Here is a 13,277-nt window from a genome sequence, read left to right on the forward strand (position 1 = left end):
TCCATCCGTAGTCCCGTCACATACAACATTTAAGAACATGACATTTATATACATAAAGTGCAGGAGAAGATACAAGTGCAAGAGGAGATACCCCTGTATTAAAGTGCATTTATATATTAGGTGGTTCAAAATGCTGTTTATCAGTATCAAACGAGTAAATCAAATAAATAGCTACTATGTAATTAGTTGAATCCCACTCATATCAACACAGCACGATAAATATTGATATGATGTATTCATCAACTCAGATTTGTTTTAACATCGTCAGTCGGTTTTTAGTGGCAGGCAAAAGTCATTGTCTTTTTTTATTATTTACTGACTTAAAATATTAATGGTTTATCTTAAATGAATCGATTATTCAGGACTAAGACAGCAGACCAAATCTTAATGTTTTGTCACAATTTTTTTCAAAGCAGTATATAACATTGGACAAAAACTGATGTACAGTATGTTAAGGGTAAAATTAAAAACAAATAAGAATAAATGCGGTTAAATATTTTCCTTGGATAACGTTTTTGTTTTTCACTTCCTGCCACCTTTGAAGCCTCATGTGTTCCTGTGTGCTGCATCTGTCTCATTCTAACACTAAATGTGGGGATCATTAAAACAAGAGGGTTACTCTCCTCTTGCTTGACTGCTGCAGTTTGGCAGAAATGCGTTTGACTAAGCTCTCCAGTAAAGTGTTATTACAGAGATTGACGCATTCATTTATGCAGACAACTGAATCTGATTGCTTGATATCTTCTCTTTATGTCCCTAGACGGCATTTTTCCTTTTTTCACAGAGGAAACAGGTTTGTTCTGTAGAGAGGACCATATAACATTAGTTTGTACTGCTGTTTTGTTTCCAACAGGATTACCCCCATTAGCTGCATTTATAATAACTTTAGAACATAGCAAATATTGTTTTTTAGAAACTGTAACCTTGTATTACCCGATTAGAAAAGCAAACTCCTCTGTGTCTGTCATCCGTAGATTCTATCTCACCCACATTGTTTGAGTTGACAGCCAAGTTATCAAATGATGACTTTTACTCACTTTGATTTGTGGCTTGTGAATTAATTGGCTTTAATAACATTATAATGAATATCTGCTCTGGCTTCATCATTTTAGTGTCATTTGGAAATGTTTTAAATGTGGTCCTTTAGCATTGTTTAATCACTTACCTTGCAAATTATAAAGTCGCTTGACTCAAACGGATAAAGCTGCAGTAGTCTACTGCACTTTTCAGATTGAGAACCCAAATAGATTATTACTTTATTGTATATTAGTATGAGAAGCTGTGTTGTGATTCCACATCTTTCTGTTTTTGCTTCTCTCCAGTTCATTTACGTTTTCTCTACCTGTACCTGTGTTCTGTCTCTCATGTCCTTCTTCCCCTTTCACTCACACGTGTCGTTTTATGTGACTGTTATTTGCCTTGCATGGTTCTGATGGTCCCCTCCACTCTGCAGAAGGTAACACACTGGTGCAATAGAAGATCCCTTCACTTTAACCGGAAAATCCCAAAGTTAAACAACACATTAATTGCCTCTATGCAGTCATGTAGTAAACGTCTATCTCAATCCCATTAATCAGTCATGTAGACACTTGCCTCAGCAGGATAAATGAGAGGGAGCCAGAGCTGTCTTCACGGTAATCTATAACAGTCAAGAGTGTTTAATATCAGCATCACACGGGTGGTATTGAAAGCAAAACGGGTGGTATTGAAAGCAAAACCCTACTTTTGGATGAGGTTTTACAAATCAGGTGTGTGATAAACAGTGGCTTCTAATCACAGGAAAATCCTCATCATGCCCACCACACAATTCGTAAAAATATGCCTCTACAGCCAGCTCTGGTTCTCTATCAATAGCTTGTAGTGTTGCTGCTGAGAACAATAGCTACCCATTGTTTATCATGTTTAATCTTAAACTGCATTACAGGCTAAACACTTGGACCAAACGTAACAATTGTTTTGAAGGCAAGCCACATTATGAGTCCGAAAATGAGCACTAACCATAATACATATTTTCTCTTGTTGTAGACAGGGTAACAAAGTGCCTCACAGTTACACATAAGAACATAACAAGCCTGGTTAAACATTTGAGCTTTTTAAATTAAAAAGGATTAATATTGTTTGAGAATAACAACATATCAGGCTCAGGAAGCATCAGCTGTTTTGGGGAATAAATAGGTCTTGAAACACTGAGGGGTTTGCTGATCTTCCCCCCAGAGGGAGAGACAAATTGTTTAACACTTTAAAAGTAATTGGAAGGTTTTTGATTTCAGCACCAGAGTCCTAAAGTTGTTAGTAATAATGGATACTTAATAACTTCCTGAATGTTTCTCAGAGTTCAATTGGGAATAAAAAAATGACCCTGAAGTTTCTCCAACCCCATCTTTTAGTTAGAAGTCTACAGTGAGTACATTTGTTAAAATGTAGAGTCTGATATTAAGCAAAGACCAGGACTTATGTATCTTATTGTGAAGTACAAGATCCAGCCCCTAATATCATTCAGACAAAAGGAGACACATTTCAAAGTTTAAAAGTTCCCGTTTAATAGATACATAAAGCTGCGCATCATCAATAATATATATTGATGATAGGAGACGGATAATGTGTCTTAAAGGGAGCAAAAATAACAGCATCGATCGCGGGTAACTTCACATGTCATAGGAGCAAAATCTAACACTTTGTCTGAGATAGATACAAAGAACTAGCAATTTGATAACTTAATGCAGTCTTACAGTTGTCATGTGATACATTTCAATTTGACTTAATTTCGTAGCTTTATGTTTAAACACTGATTGTGTAAGACAGTAGAGTTTAAGAAAACATTGTTTATTAAATTCTAAGTGTGTTTCAAGACACAAACATGTTACCCTGCAAATCTTTCATTAAGAAACGTCATTCATAATCAATTCCCCTGGAGCCTTGTATGACACTGGGTGAATGTCACTCAGCCACTGACTCAGATTAGCATGCGGCGGTGTGTCATTGGTAATTAGTCTGACTGTGACAAGCCATCTTGAGGGGGGCAATGAGGAAGGGCAAGAGTCTTTAAGGACAGCCGCAAAGAGGCCAGTTTCACGGTTGTGGCTTTTATTTTCTAAACAAGATATTAGTTTTTCTGTGCTCTATTGGTCTTTAAAGGTACTGGTGGTCAGACACAATGTTCTGCTAATAAGATAAGCCTGTCTTTCTCAGCATCTTTTGAATGAGCCTTTATCTAACCTCTGTCTTGTTCCTATAGGGCATCCCAGTCCTCCTAAACTGGACGGGTCACTTCTGCCCAAAGGCAACTCCCTCAAAGTCAGCTGGACCAAGCAGGACGACGGCGGCTTGCCCATCATACATTACCTCATCCGCTATAAGCCAGTGAGTACGGCCTTTAGAGCGGAAGTCATTGGTGTAAAGAAATAATCGATTCATATTTGTTTTACGCAAAATACTTTTTGCTCCTCAAAAAAGAACATTTGCCGGTTGTGTTTTAATGTTGTGATATTAAACTGAACAACTGATATTTTCACTATTTTGCCTAGATTTTATATTCCAAAAGATAAATTGGTTCATCGAGAAGTTAAAACATTTCAGATGAATAATTAATGATAAACTTAGTTGCAGCCGTAATGGCATCTAGAGAGTCTTCTTAAGTCTAACATCTTAGAGAGATATAATGCACAGTGTAAAAAGATTAGTGCAGTACTGTCCTGTTCAAACCTTAATGTTATTACATGCAGAGTTGAAATTATTATTCAATTAGTCGACAGAAAGTGTGTCTGATATAACGCTAATCGATTACTCACTTTCAAGACAGTTTTCAAGCAAAAGTGGACAAAATTGTGAGGGCTCAAGTTATTAAATATGAAAATCGTGTTTTTTTCTTGTCAGAGATCAAAGTAAAATGTTGGTTGGCTAAAACTAAAAATTCTATAAGTTTGAAAATGTTGATGTGGAATTGTTTGAGGTTCTAAAGACAAAGGGATTCATATATTTTAAGAAGGTAATCTGTATAGTATAATATTGAAAAAATTAGTTGAACTGTATCTCTCTCTGCCTTCTCAGATGGAGATAAAGGAGTGGAAACCCGAGATCCGGATACCCAACTCCAGCGACTACGTGAATCTGAGCGGGTTGGAGTGGGACACGGAGTACAAAGTGTTTGTGGTGGCAGAGAACCAGAAGGGACGGTCCCAGCCGGCCACCATGTCCTTCAGGACGGCCCCCGAGCCAGAAGCCATCGCAGGTACTCTCCCTCAGAATGCAACTAAACAACCAGAGAACTGTGGAGCCAAACTCAAAGCTCAAAACCAGTCGCCACGCTCTATTTCTAACTCTCTAGCTCTGAAAGGTGAATGACACCTAAATAAATCTACAGGGGAAAAAAATAGATTTCCTGAACGGCGGTGAGCCAGAAATGATTTTCCGGCTGAATTTTCCCACTTTAACGTTTTGACAGCCCTTGCGAAATGAGCTTGAGTTTGCGCTCGCAGAACTGGGACAGGCTCTTTCCACAGAGGATAAAATGATTTCCTCTGAATGATAGTATTTGTCCTTTAGCTTTGTTTACTGCTTTAAATAGTAGCCAGAGTGGACAGTTTGTCCCTGTGTGGAAGCAGTCCTTAAATTGAACCTTGATAACCGCTGATTAACTTGTGCCTCCAAGTCTTAACTGCAGCTGAAGGTTTTACAACGCTGCTCGGATTCCCTTTAGGTGCTAGACGCCGCCGAGTGCTTTGCTGAAACATGGCAACAAACCATTATGTCTTTTTCTCACTTCCTTTCTAATTCATTTTCCAATCTAAAGCATTCCCACTCACCCACCACACTCACCATCTAGTCCACAGTGTGTAGTTTCCCCGTTTGTTCATGCTGTGCTTTTGCTTTGAGGTGTTGCTGTATTATTTTTCTTTCTTTCTCCCTCAATACAAGAACTTTTTTTTTTTTACTTTTGGTTTTCAGACCTGACACATTTTCACTTTCTCTCTTCCTCTGTTTTCCCCGCCCCTCTCTTGTTTTCCACTTTGTTTCCCTTCATTCCCCCCCTCTCTCTGTCCTTTTATTCTCTCTGTCTGTCTTTTGTCCCCTCTCTCAATGTTCCTGCTCTCTCGCCTGGTCCCGGACATTGCTGTGGTGGACCACGTGAACATTTCCGTCTCGCCCTGTGTGCGTTTTGGTGTGGTCAGGGTTGTCCTCCCGCTCCTCAGCCACTCAGGGCCGTTCATCCGTGACATGCACTTTGGCATCACTCATCATGTCCCTCATCACTGTGCTCCTGATCTCATAGTTCTCATGGGGATTTCACACCATAACTGTGGAGCAGCGCTGGCCTTTCTCAGGCCTCGCTGTCTCTCTGGACGCTTTCACTTCTTAAAAACAGACTTTGTCCGTGACAGACGTGTCTCTCTATGTCTCTATGTCTCTGGGAGAGGATGCTGAACCCAAAGCATTGGATATCCTCCTCCTCAGCAGAAGCACAGCTAGTCATCAGCAGTAGACAACAGACAACTGCCAGTTTACAGTAATGAGCAATAGTGGAATAAGGTTATATTTAAAAAAAACAAAAACAACAATAGATAAATAGCTTGAGTGTCCTGTCTGTTTACACAAACCCTGTATTATATAATTTAATTGCTCACAAAATGATTATATGTAATGTCAAGATTTGTAATATTAACGTTTACATACAACACCTAACTGAAAAATGTTATAATAATAATAATATTGGATTGGTTTGAAAAGCTGTAATGATCACAAAAAAACTGTGCTGTTTACAAATGTCTAAAATCTATCATGCATGTAATGTTTATCACATATCATTCAATAATAGATGTTTTTATACAATGGACTATGGAGGGTGCTTCACTCAGATGCATTTTATTCTCGAGCAGATCTTCCTTTAATATTGGTATCTAAAGGTTTATAATTGTCTAGAAACAGAGAGGATATTTTCGTGTGGATTTTACAGAAAACATGCGTCATAGCCTTTCGTGATTTTTGGAAAAGCCTCAAATTCATTTTCGTCCATAATTATCCTGCATTTCAGGGTAATAGCAATACAGTGTACTCTTTGGTTTGCTCTTCTTTCTAATACCAAATAAATGGGTTGGATATGTTATTTTTACATGTGTTTTTTAACGATAGCTGTTATACATTCTACACAAACTTCACAATACATCCAAATTCATGCCAAGACAACAAACTGTGTCTCATAGCAGGTGAGTTGTTTTTGTTTTATGGAACTTCTTGTGGTCACTGTAGCGTAACTGCACTTTTATTCAGTTGTTCCTGGGTGTTTGTTTGAAAGTGTCACGCTGCAGTTGTTCAGCACTCTGCCTCTCTTGTCTCTTCTCCAGCAGATTTGGGCGATGAGGCGGCGCTCTCCATGGGCATCATGCTCTGGGCAGGGATTCTTGTTATAGCATTTGTACTCCTGCTGCTAGCTGTGGACGTCACCTGTTACTTTGTCAACAAATGTGGCCTCATCATGTGCCTCTGCGGTAAATCAAGCACCGGCACCAAAGGGCACAACCCTGAGGAGGGCAAGGCGGCCTTCATGTGAGTACCAGCGTCATCAAATTCACGCAGACACATTTTATAAGCAGTTACCCTTGCATAGATTCAAATTTAAGAAAAAAAGTAATGACCGGATATATCAGATAATGTTATCCAGAGAATATATCCAGATACAGAAGTCATATGCCTTAAATCAATATTAAGCTTCTGCTGGATGTATAAATGGCTAACATTGCCAAAAAGAAAAGTATGTTAAAAGTATGTCCAGTTCTGAAAAAGAGTAAAGTTAGATGTAGAATAAACAGAAACTATTCTGATCACATAGTTCTTTATTTTATGTTACTTGCATTTGCCGACTGCTACTTTAAAAGGTCACTTCCTACATTCCCCAGAAGGCCTTCAAGGACTGACAGTGATGATGATGAAGAATCTTAGCTTAAGGTTTGACGTTGAGGCTAGTGAAGCAAGATATAATCGGGGGGGGGGGGGGTTTGCCATTAAAGAAAAACGGTTGTGCCTCTTTGCAAAACCAACACGTCGTTGTTGTGACTGCTTTGGATTAGAGTTCGCTTTGTAATTATCTGCAAGACAGGGAAATAAACAAATCAATCAAACAGGCCCATCATATGGATGAGACTTAGTTTTTAGAGTAGATTTCTCCTTCAGTCAAAATATATAAGATGCCGGCTTTAAGTGAGGCGTCGAACAAATACTCTCATATGCAAAATAAGGCCGTTTTGAATCACTAAGAGGGAAGTTGCCTTGTGTATTGATTCGTGCTACATACAGCCACTGTGGGACCAATAACTGTTTGATGAGATATCTGTTGCCATTTTTTGTCTCTATGTCCTGCAGGAAAGATGAGTCCAAAGAGCCAATAGTGGAGGTCAGAACAGAGGACGAGTGCACAGCCAATCACAACGCAGCAGGACCGACAGAACCCAATGAAACCACACCTCTCACAGAGCCAGAGTGAGTAGAGACAGCCCCCAAGCACACAGCCTTCAACTGCTCAAGTCCTTTTTATTTAGCTGTTGTGCATTGCACTCCACTTCTAAGAATAATTATCAAATTTGACAGCAAACAATTTGACCCGTTTAAAAAAAAAAAGAAAAAAAAGAAAACATCATGTCATTCTTGGGTGGAGTCCACTGAACTGTGTTGCTTTTCTGTTTTTATTCCCTTTCAGAGGGATTACTACTCTTTGTGTTTCTTCTCCAGTCTTTAGAGACGTGTCTCATTGTATCAAGGTTAGCAATACCAGTTAAAGACACTAAAGCTTGTAGTCCTCTTGAGTGTGGTCAACTCACATGAAGCCATCTCTCATTATCAGCAGGAGAATCAGAGAAATCAGACGATACAGTGTGAGACTGTCACTGGTACTGTTGAACCCTTACGGGTGGTGCTGTAGTTACCTACAGGAAGCCTGGTGCTTTTTTTCCGGACGTTAGTTGTCTTAGTGAGCGTACTTCATGTTGGTGTGTGTATGGGATGTATCCTCCAATGTCCACTCACAGCATGATGCCTTCTTTTGTTTCTTTTTCTCACTAGGCTTAATTGTTGCTGTTTTTAAGTTGCTTTCTCTATGTTTGTGTGATTTTTCTTAAGTTAACTAACCCCTCTGCATGCTCTCGTGCGAGCCACCCTTCCTCTGTCACAGTCACCCTGGTGTCTAGTCTGTGTGTCTCTGTTCTCTCCCTGCTCTCTCAGGCTGGCGGCTTTCACTGCTGCTCTGGCACTGGACACGCTCTCCTCCGTAGCCACCAACTCTGACACAGCCACCGCGACAATTGACCCCTCTCAGGACAGCCCCTCTAGCGAGACCACTACCCTCACTTGTAGCCTGTCTACCCTGCCCAATGACCCCTCACCCACCCCCATCCTGGCCCCGGCCCCAACTCCAGAGTCCAACACGGCCCCGCCGCTTCCCCTCATCTTCACCTCGGCCATCGAAGCTAAAATGGCCCCGTTAGTAGAACAAAGAGGAAGTAACGCCCTCGAAGAACTGGAGAAAATAACCACTCCTCCTTCTAGCCCCGATTGGGCAAAGGCGGCAAAATCCGGGACGCCGATTCCCCCGAAGCGTAGAAACTCTCCTAAACTCGCCGCTATGAATGCTAAAGCTAGCCCGCCTGTATCGCCCCTGGCTGCGTCTTCCCCAGTGCCCTCTCCCTCTGTCAACATCAGGAAAACTGCTCCAAAGCCACCGGTCAAGCAGCTGCCCATACAACCACACACTGTAGCCTCAGAGACAGAGACCCCGGTACACACTGACGCACCTCTAGCAACCACTGCCCCTCCAAAACCAGATCCTGAAAGCCTTAAAAACCCTATTGACCAACCTGGCCATACTAACACTGCCAAAGATGCTGAAACTAGCTCTCTTTCAGGGATCCACGGTGCTCTTAAAGTCCTGGATGCTGAAAAATCTGCTCTTTCTCCTTTACCTGTCACTACTATTTCCTCCCCTCACGCCCCCCCCGTTGAGGAGCCGGTTTCTAAGGATCCCTTTGCATCGTGGTCAGACAGATACGCCTTACTTTCCTCTGTTGAAGGGCCTAAAAATGCAGATACAGATTTTGAGATTGCAAACGGGATGGAAACTGGCAAATACCTTATTAGCTTAAAAAGCCCCCCTTTTGCCCCCCTTCTGGCCAATGGAGATGCAGCAGACCTCCCCCCCTCAGGCCCAGCTCTGGAGGCATCAGAGACTCTGGCCAAGACTGCTCCTCCTGTCAACGATGAGTACGGCTCCCTCTAGAGGTTTATCTGTGTGTTTGTGTGAGTGTGTGTGTGTGTGTGTGTAACTTGTATGCCCATTCATTCACCACTGCATCTTGCCATTGACCACACAAAATTAAATATTGTAATGGTAAACCGTGGTAATGACATTTGGGTTATTTATCAGTAAGAGGTTGTGGATTGTGACACACGAGTGATATGACGGTAATGGTTTTATGCTTGTGTTTGTAACTATTCTTCATAGTGGGGCCTCCACTTTTGCAACATTCACCACAAGAATTATTTAAGCCCCTTTCAGACATGGAGCTTGTTACTTGACATGTCTGAGTTCAAAACTATTCTGCAAAACGCCCAACAGAGCACAAGTCTGAGTTACATGCTGTCGGATTACACCTGCCCGTATGTATACACACACACACACACACACACACACACACACACACACACACACACACACACACACACACACACACACACACACACACACACACACACACATCTTTACGAGGAGCTAATTGAAAGTGGCAATCCAACATGCAGAGGGGAGAAAGGACAAAGTAAGCAGGGCTGGATATTTTCCTCTCAAGCTCTCTTTCATTGCCTAGCCAACTATTTTTGTCCTTTTTTATCTTCACAAACACTTTAAATACCTTACACACAAAAACCGTTTCCACATATTTATGCAATTATGTTGTCTCGCCACCCCCCCCCCTCAATGACAGCTGTTTCTTTTCTCCATTTCTGGTTTTAGTAACAGCACACCTAAATACATGTCGTGTTTTAACGCTGTCACAGATGTATATCTTTATCTTTATCATCTCTTATGTTCAAAAATATATATATATATATCTCAGTTTAATAAACCAGGGATCACTGAACCTTTTAAAGACTTTTGGTCGCAGTCTATAAAGTGGAGATACGTTTAGGAAATGTGTATTGTGACAACATTGGTGGCCGCTGGAAAATATACAGAAGAGATACATGATATAAGCACATGTGATGGGGGATGAGGAAATCCTGACACTTAAAATACTAATTAGTTAAGGCTTCAACAGAAGAATGAGATTTAACATTAACATGAAGGCAGGCTGTTTAGAGAACAGATATAGTGATATCATTGCTTTCCAACCCACAGTGCGACCTCTGCTTCTCATGCACTAGATGGTGATGTTGCACAATAATTGTGGCTGATTTAAGTCCTAACATCCCCTTTGTAAGTCTGATTGATAAAACCATATCACAAATTCACATACATGAGCCAGCAGTGTTACACGTTGCATGTCTGAAAGGGGGTTTCATTAGGAAGTGTTTTGTCTCAGGCAGTTACTGTATTGCCTCTGAGTGCTAAATCCTCCCCAGGAGAGGACAAGAGCTGCAGGCAGGATGTAGATACTCTTCCTCACTGCCTCAGGATATACACACACACCACAAGGCTGAACAATGTCTTAAGGGCAGAGCTGATAAATACCGTTTTAAATCAGGAAGGTTAGTCCACACCAAATGATTCATATGAGAGTGTCCTTATCTGTTTGTTTAACTTTATCCTACTGTTGTCAAGGTGGTGAAGAAATATGTAAGAAGACCTCTAAACACAAACACTGTCTTCTTACATATTTGAGTAAAGGTGTCATTCAGAGTAAATGGTTAAAATTGTGTAACCTTTTTGTGAAACTAAAGTTTTGTTTGCTCTACACAGGGATGACCAGATTTCAAATTGTGCACTTTCTCCCTTTTTCCATTGCAGGAAGATGTTCTCTGATCAGAAAGACAAAGTGGAGGAGGCAGAAATGACAAACGCCCTGACGGAGATTACTGCAGAACACAACAGTGTCATACACACAAATTCCACCGAGAGCAAAGCATGATGGGTCGAGGAAACCCCCTGTCCAATCCAAAACATTTTTGCGGCAGCACCGAGCGAGAAACACTGCAGGAATTTTCTTTTCCAGTGCCCTTAACTACATATTAAAAACCACACGCACACCTGTCGATTGGTTAGAGCACACTTCGACTGTGCTTTCATTCCGGGTTTCATCAATGAGATGTTTACTATACACCAAGGAGTTTATCTTCAGATCATAAGAGATTTATTTTATTTTTTTATTCTTATTTTATTTAACCCGTCAGGAAGGTTGAGGACAATCTCTTATTACATGATCGCTTGATAAATATATGGAATTAGACTCTACTCTCTGCTTTTAGTTTGAACTGCACAAAAATATTGGATTATTATTAAAAATTAAAAAAGGAGAGAAAAACCTGACTATATAGAAATGTTTTTCTTATTTTCATGTTTTACAGTTCAAATGAAAAACTATTTTCATTTTTTTTTTTCATTTAATTTCTGGGCTTGTCTCAGTAAATAGCTTGTTCTGCATGTCTGAGCTGCAAGAGGCTGTAAAGTTGTGTGTACAAGCTTTATTGTTTCACTACGTCTGTTACAGCGGCGTTTCATCTCTCACAGATTCGCTGGCATTGATTCAACACAGTATTTGGATTCTAACCATATTTGTTATGGTTATATAAATGCAGGATTAACCCACAGCCAGCTGCAGGGGGAAAGAGACGGAGAGGGAATCCCACAACACATCAACAATGTGCATTATCACATCTGATTTGGCCCATATCGAATATTTAGTCTGTCACTGCCTTACCACAGTGCTGATTAAAATATTTGTAAATCAAATGGATTTGATTAAAAGAGGCAACTCCTTGAACGCTAACGTCCACAGAAGACAAACTGCCAGCAGAACACGATTCTCAGCCAAAGGTTGAAGAACCGATAATCTTATGAGCTAAATTTACGCCACGTATTTCTTCAGAGGGCAACGACTACAGAGCTACTGTTTCTTCCTCACATTAAAGCAGATCAAAGGTCTGGCTTCGTACTTTGAGTTGTGATTTTGAAGAAAAAAAGTGAAAAATAAAAAAGCGTTTTTGTACTATTTAAAAACTACAAAGATTTATTTTCCATTTCCTGCCTGCAAGCTTGTGCACTGTGCCTGTGTGTCGATAGATTGTCTTGTCATCAGTTTCTATGATAATCTGCATAGCTTTGTCGTGAGAGATTTAGCCTATTCTTTTATTTAATATGTTGTATTAGAAAAGTATGATAAATGGACTAATGTGGTCATTATAACACGTGTAGTGTATGAAATTGTCCGTCTCTGGTCACAGCACTATATATTGCCAGCTATAGTGAAGGGAGGTGTTTTGAGCCTTGGCATGAATTCAGTCAGTACTTTATAACGTATATCTACAAGGCAGATAAACATGCCCATGTTTGTTGGGGTAAATAGTTTTCATATTGATTTAATGAGTGTTACCGTTCAGGCTTGTTCTGCCATAACTACACATTGTTTTTATTTCTCTCCCCCTGTTGTTATTCAAGTGTTCTGTAATGTGGTCTTTGAATTTTATTTTAATTCGTTTTTGTCTTTTTGTACAAAAGTCACTCACCAGGGGCAACTGCTTGACATGTTCAGGATACACATTGGCAGGAAGCAGAGTGGTCCCCATGAAGCGGGAGATCAAACCTTTTTTTAAATCTTAAGATGATAAGAGATCTAAAGTATGTAAGAACAGAAAGACAGCTTTACTCAACACCTTTTACTTCTCTGCTGTTTCCTGACTACCTTTGCTTCCTTGTCACTGGATGCTCCTTTTGGTTTTATTGGGTCCAACTCAGAAAATATCTGTTGTGTACAGTCTGAGCGCCAACCCATTTACAAAATAAAAAATGGTTTCCGAATCCAATTTTGTCTTAGCGCCTTTTGTCATAAATTTCAATTACTTTTCTCCTGAGATTGAGCCCATGTAGCTGTACATTTTAAACACTAGATGGCAGTAAGTAGCCTACCTATTTGTAGCTGCTCTTTTGTTTTCGCCATGTCATGGACACACCGGACTATTTAAAGAAAGGTTACAGAGCAAACAGGTTAGGTTGGGCCTGGAAAACTCCCCGGCCTGCTTCTGATAAATGGAAGAATAAATAAACATGTTACATAATGCGTGTTGTGCGGGAGTAAAGTTGATAC

General features: G+C 40.3%; 1 protein-coding gene across 1 annotated transcript in view; it reads left to right on the forward strand.

The window, feature by feature from the left end:
* The window catches only part of ncam1b (neural cell adhesion molecule 1b), a 46,142-nt gene extending 33,146 nt beyond the window's left edge, over positions 1–12,996 (forward strand). The window contains exons 12-19 of the mRNA XM_010787862.1: positions 761–793; positions 1,454–1,456; positions 3,236–3,360; positions 4,048–4,228; positions 6,339–6,540; positions 7,354–7,470; positions 8,209–9,243; positions 10,985–12,996. Coding sequence (XP_010786164.1) covers positions 761–793; positions 1,454–1,456; positions 3,236–3,360; positions 4,048–4,228; positions 6,339–6,540; positions 7,354–7,470; positions 8,209–9,243; positions 10,985–11,105 — 1,817 coding nt within the window. The 3' untranslated portion in view covers positions 11,106–12,996. The remainder of the gene's footprint in view (positions 1–760; positions 794–1,453; positions 1,457–3,235; positions 3,361–4,047; positions 4,229–6,338; positions 6,541–7,353; positions 7,471–8,208; positions 9,244–10,984) is intronic.
* The last annotated feature ends 281 nt before the right edge of the window (positions 12,997–13,277 follow it).

The sequence above is a fragment of the Notothenia coriiceps genome, unplaced genomic scaffold, assembly GCF_000735185.1.
Source record: "Notothenia coriiceps isolate Sejong01 unplaced genomic scaffold, NC01 NC01_scaffold00031444, whole genome shotgun sequence".
In the NCBI taxonomy this organism is placed as follows: Eukaryota; Metazoa; Chordata; class Actinopteri; order Perciformes; family Nototheniidae; genus Notothenia; species Notothenia coriiceps.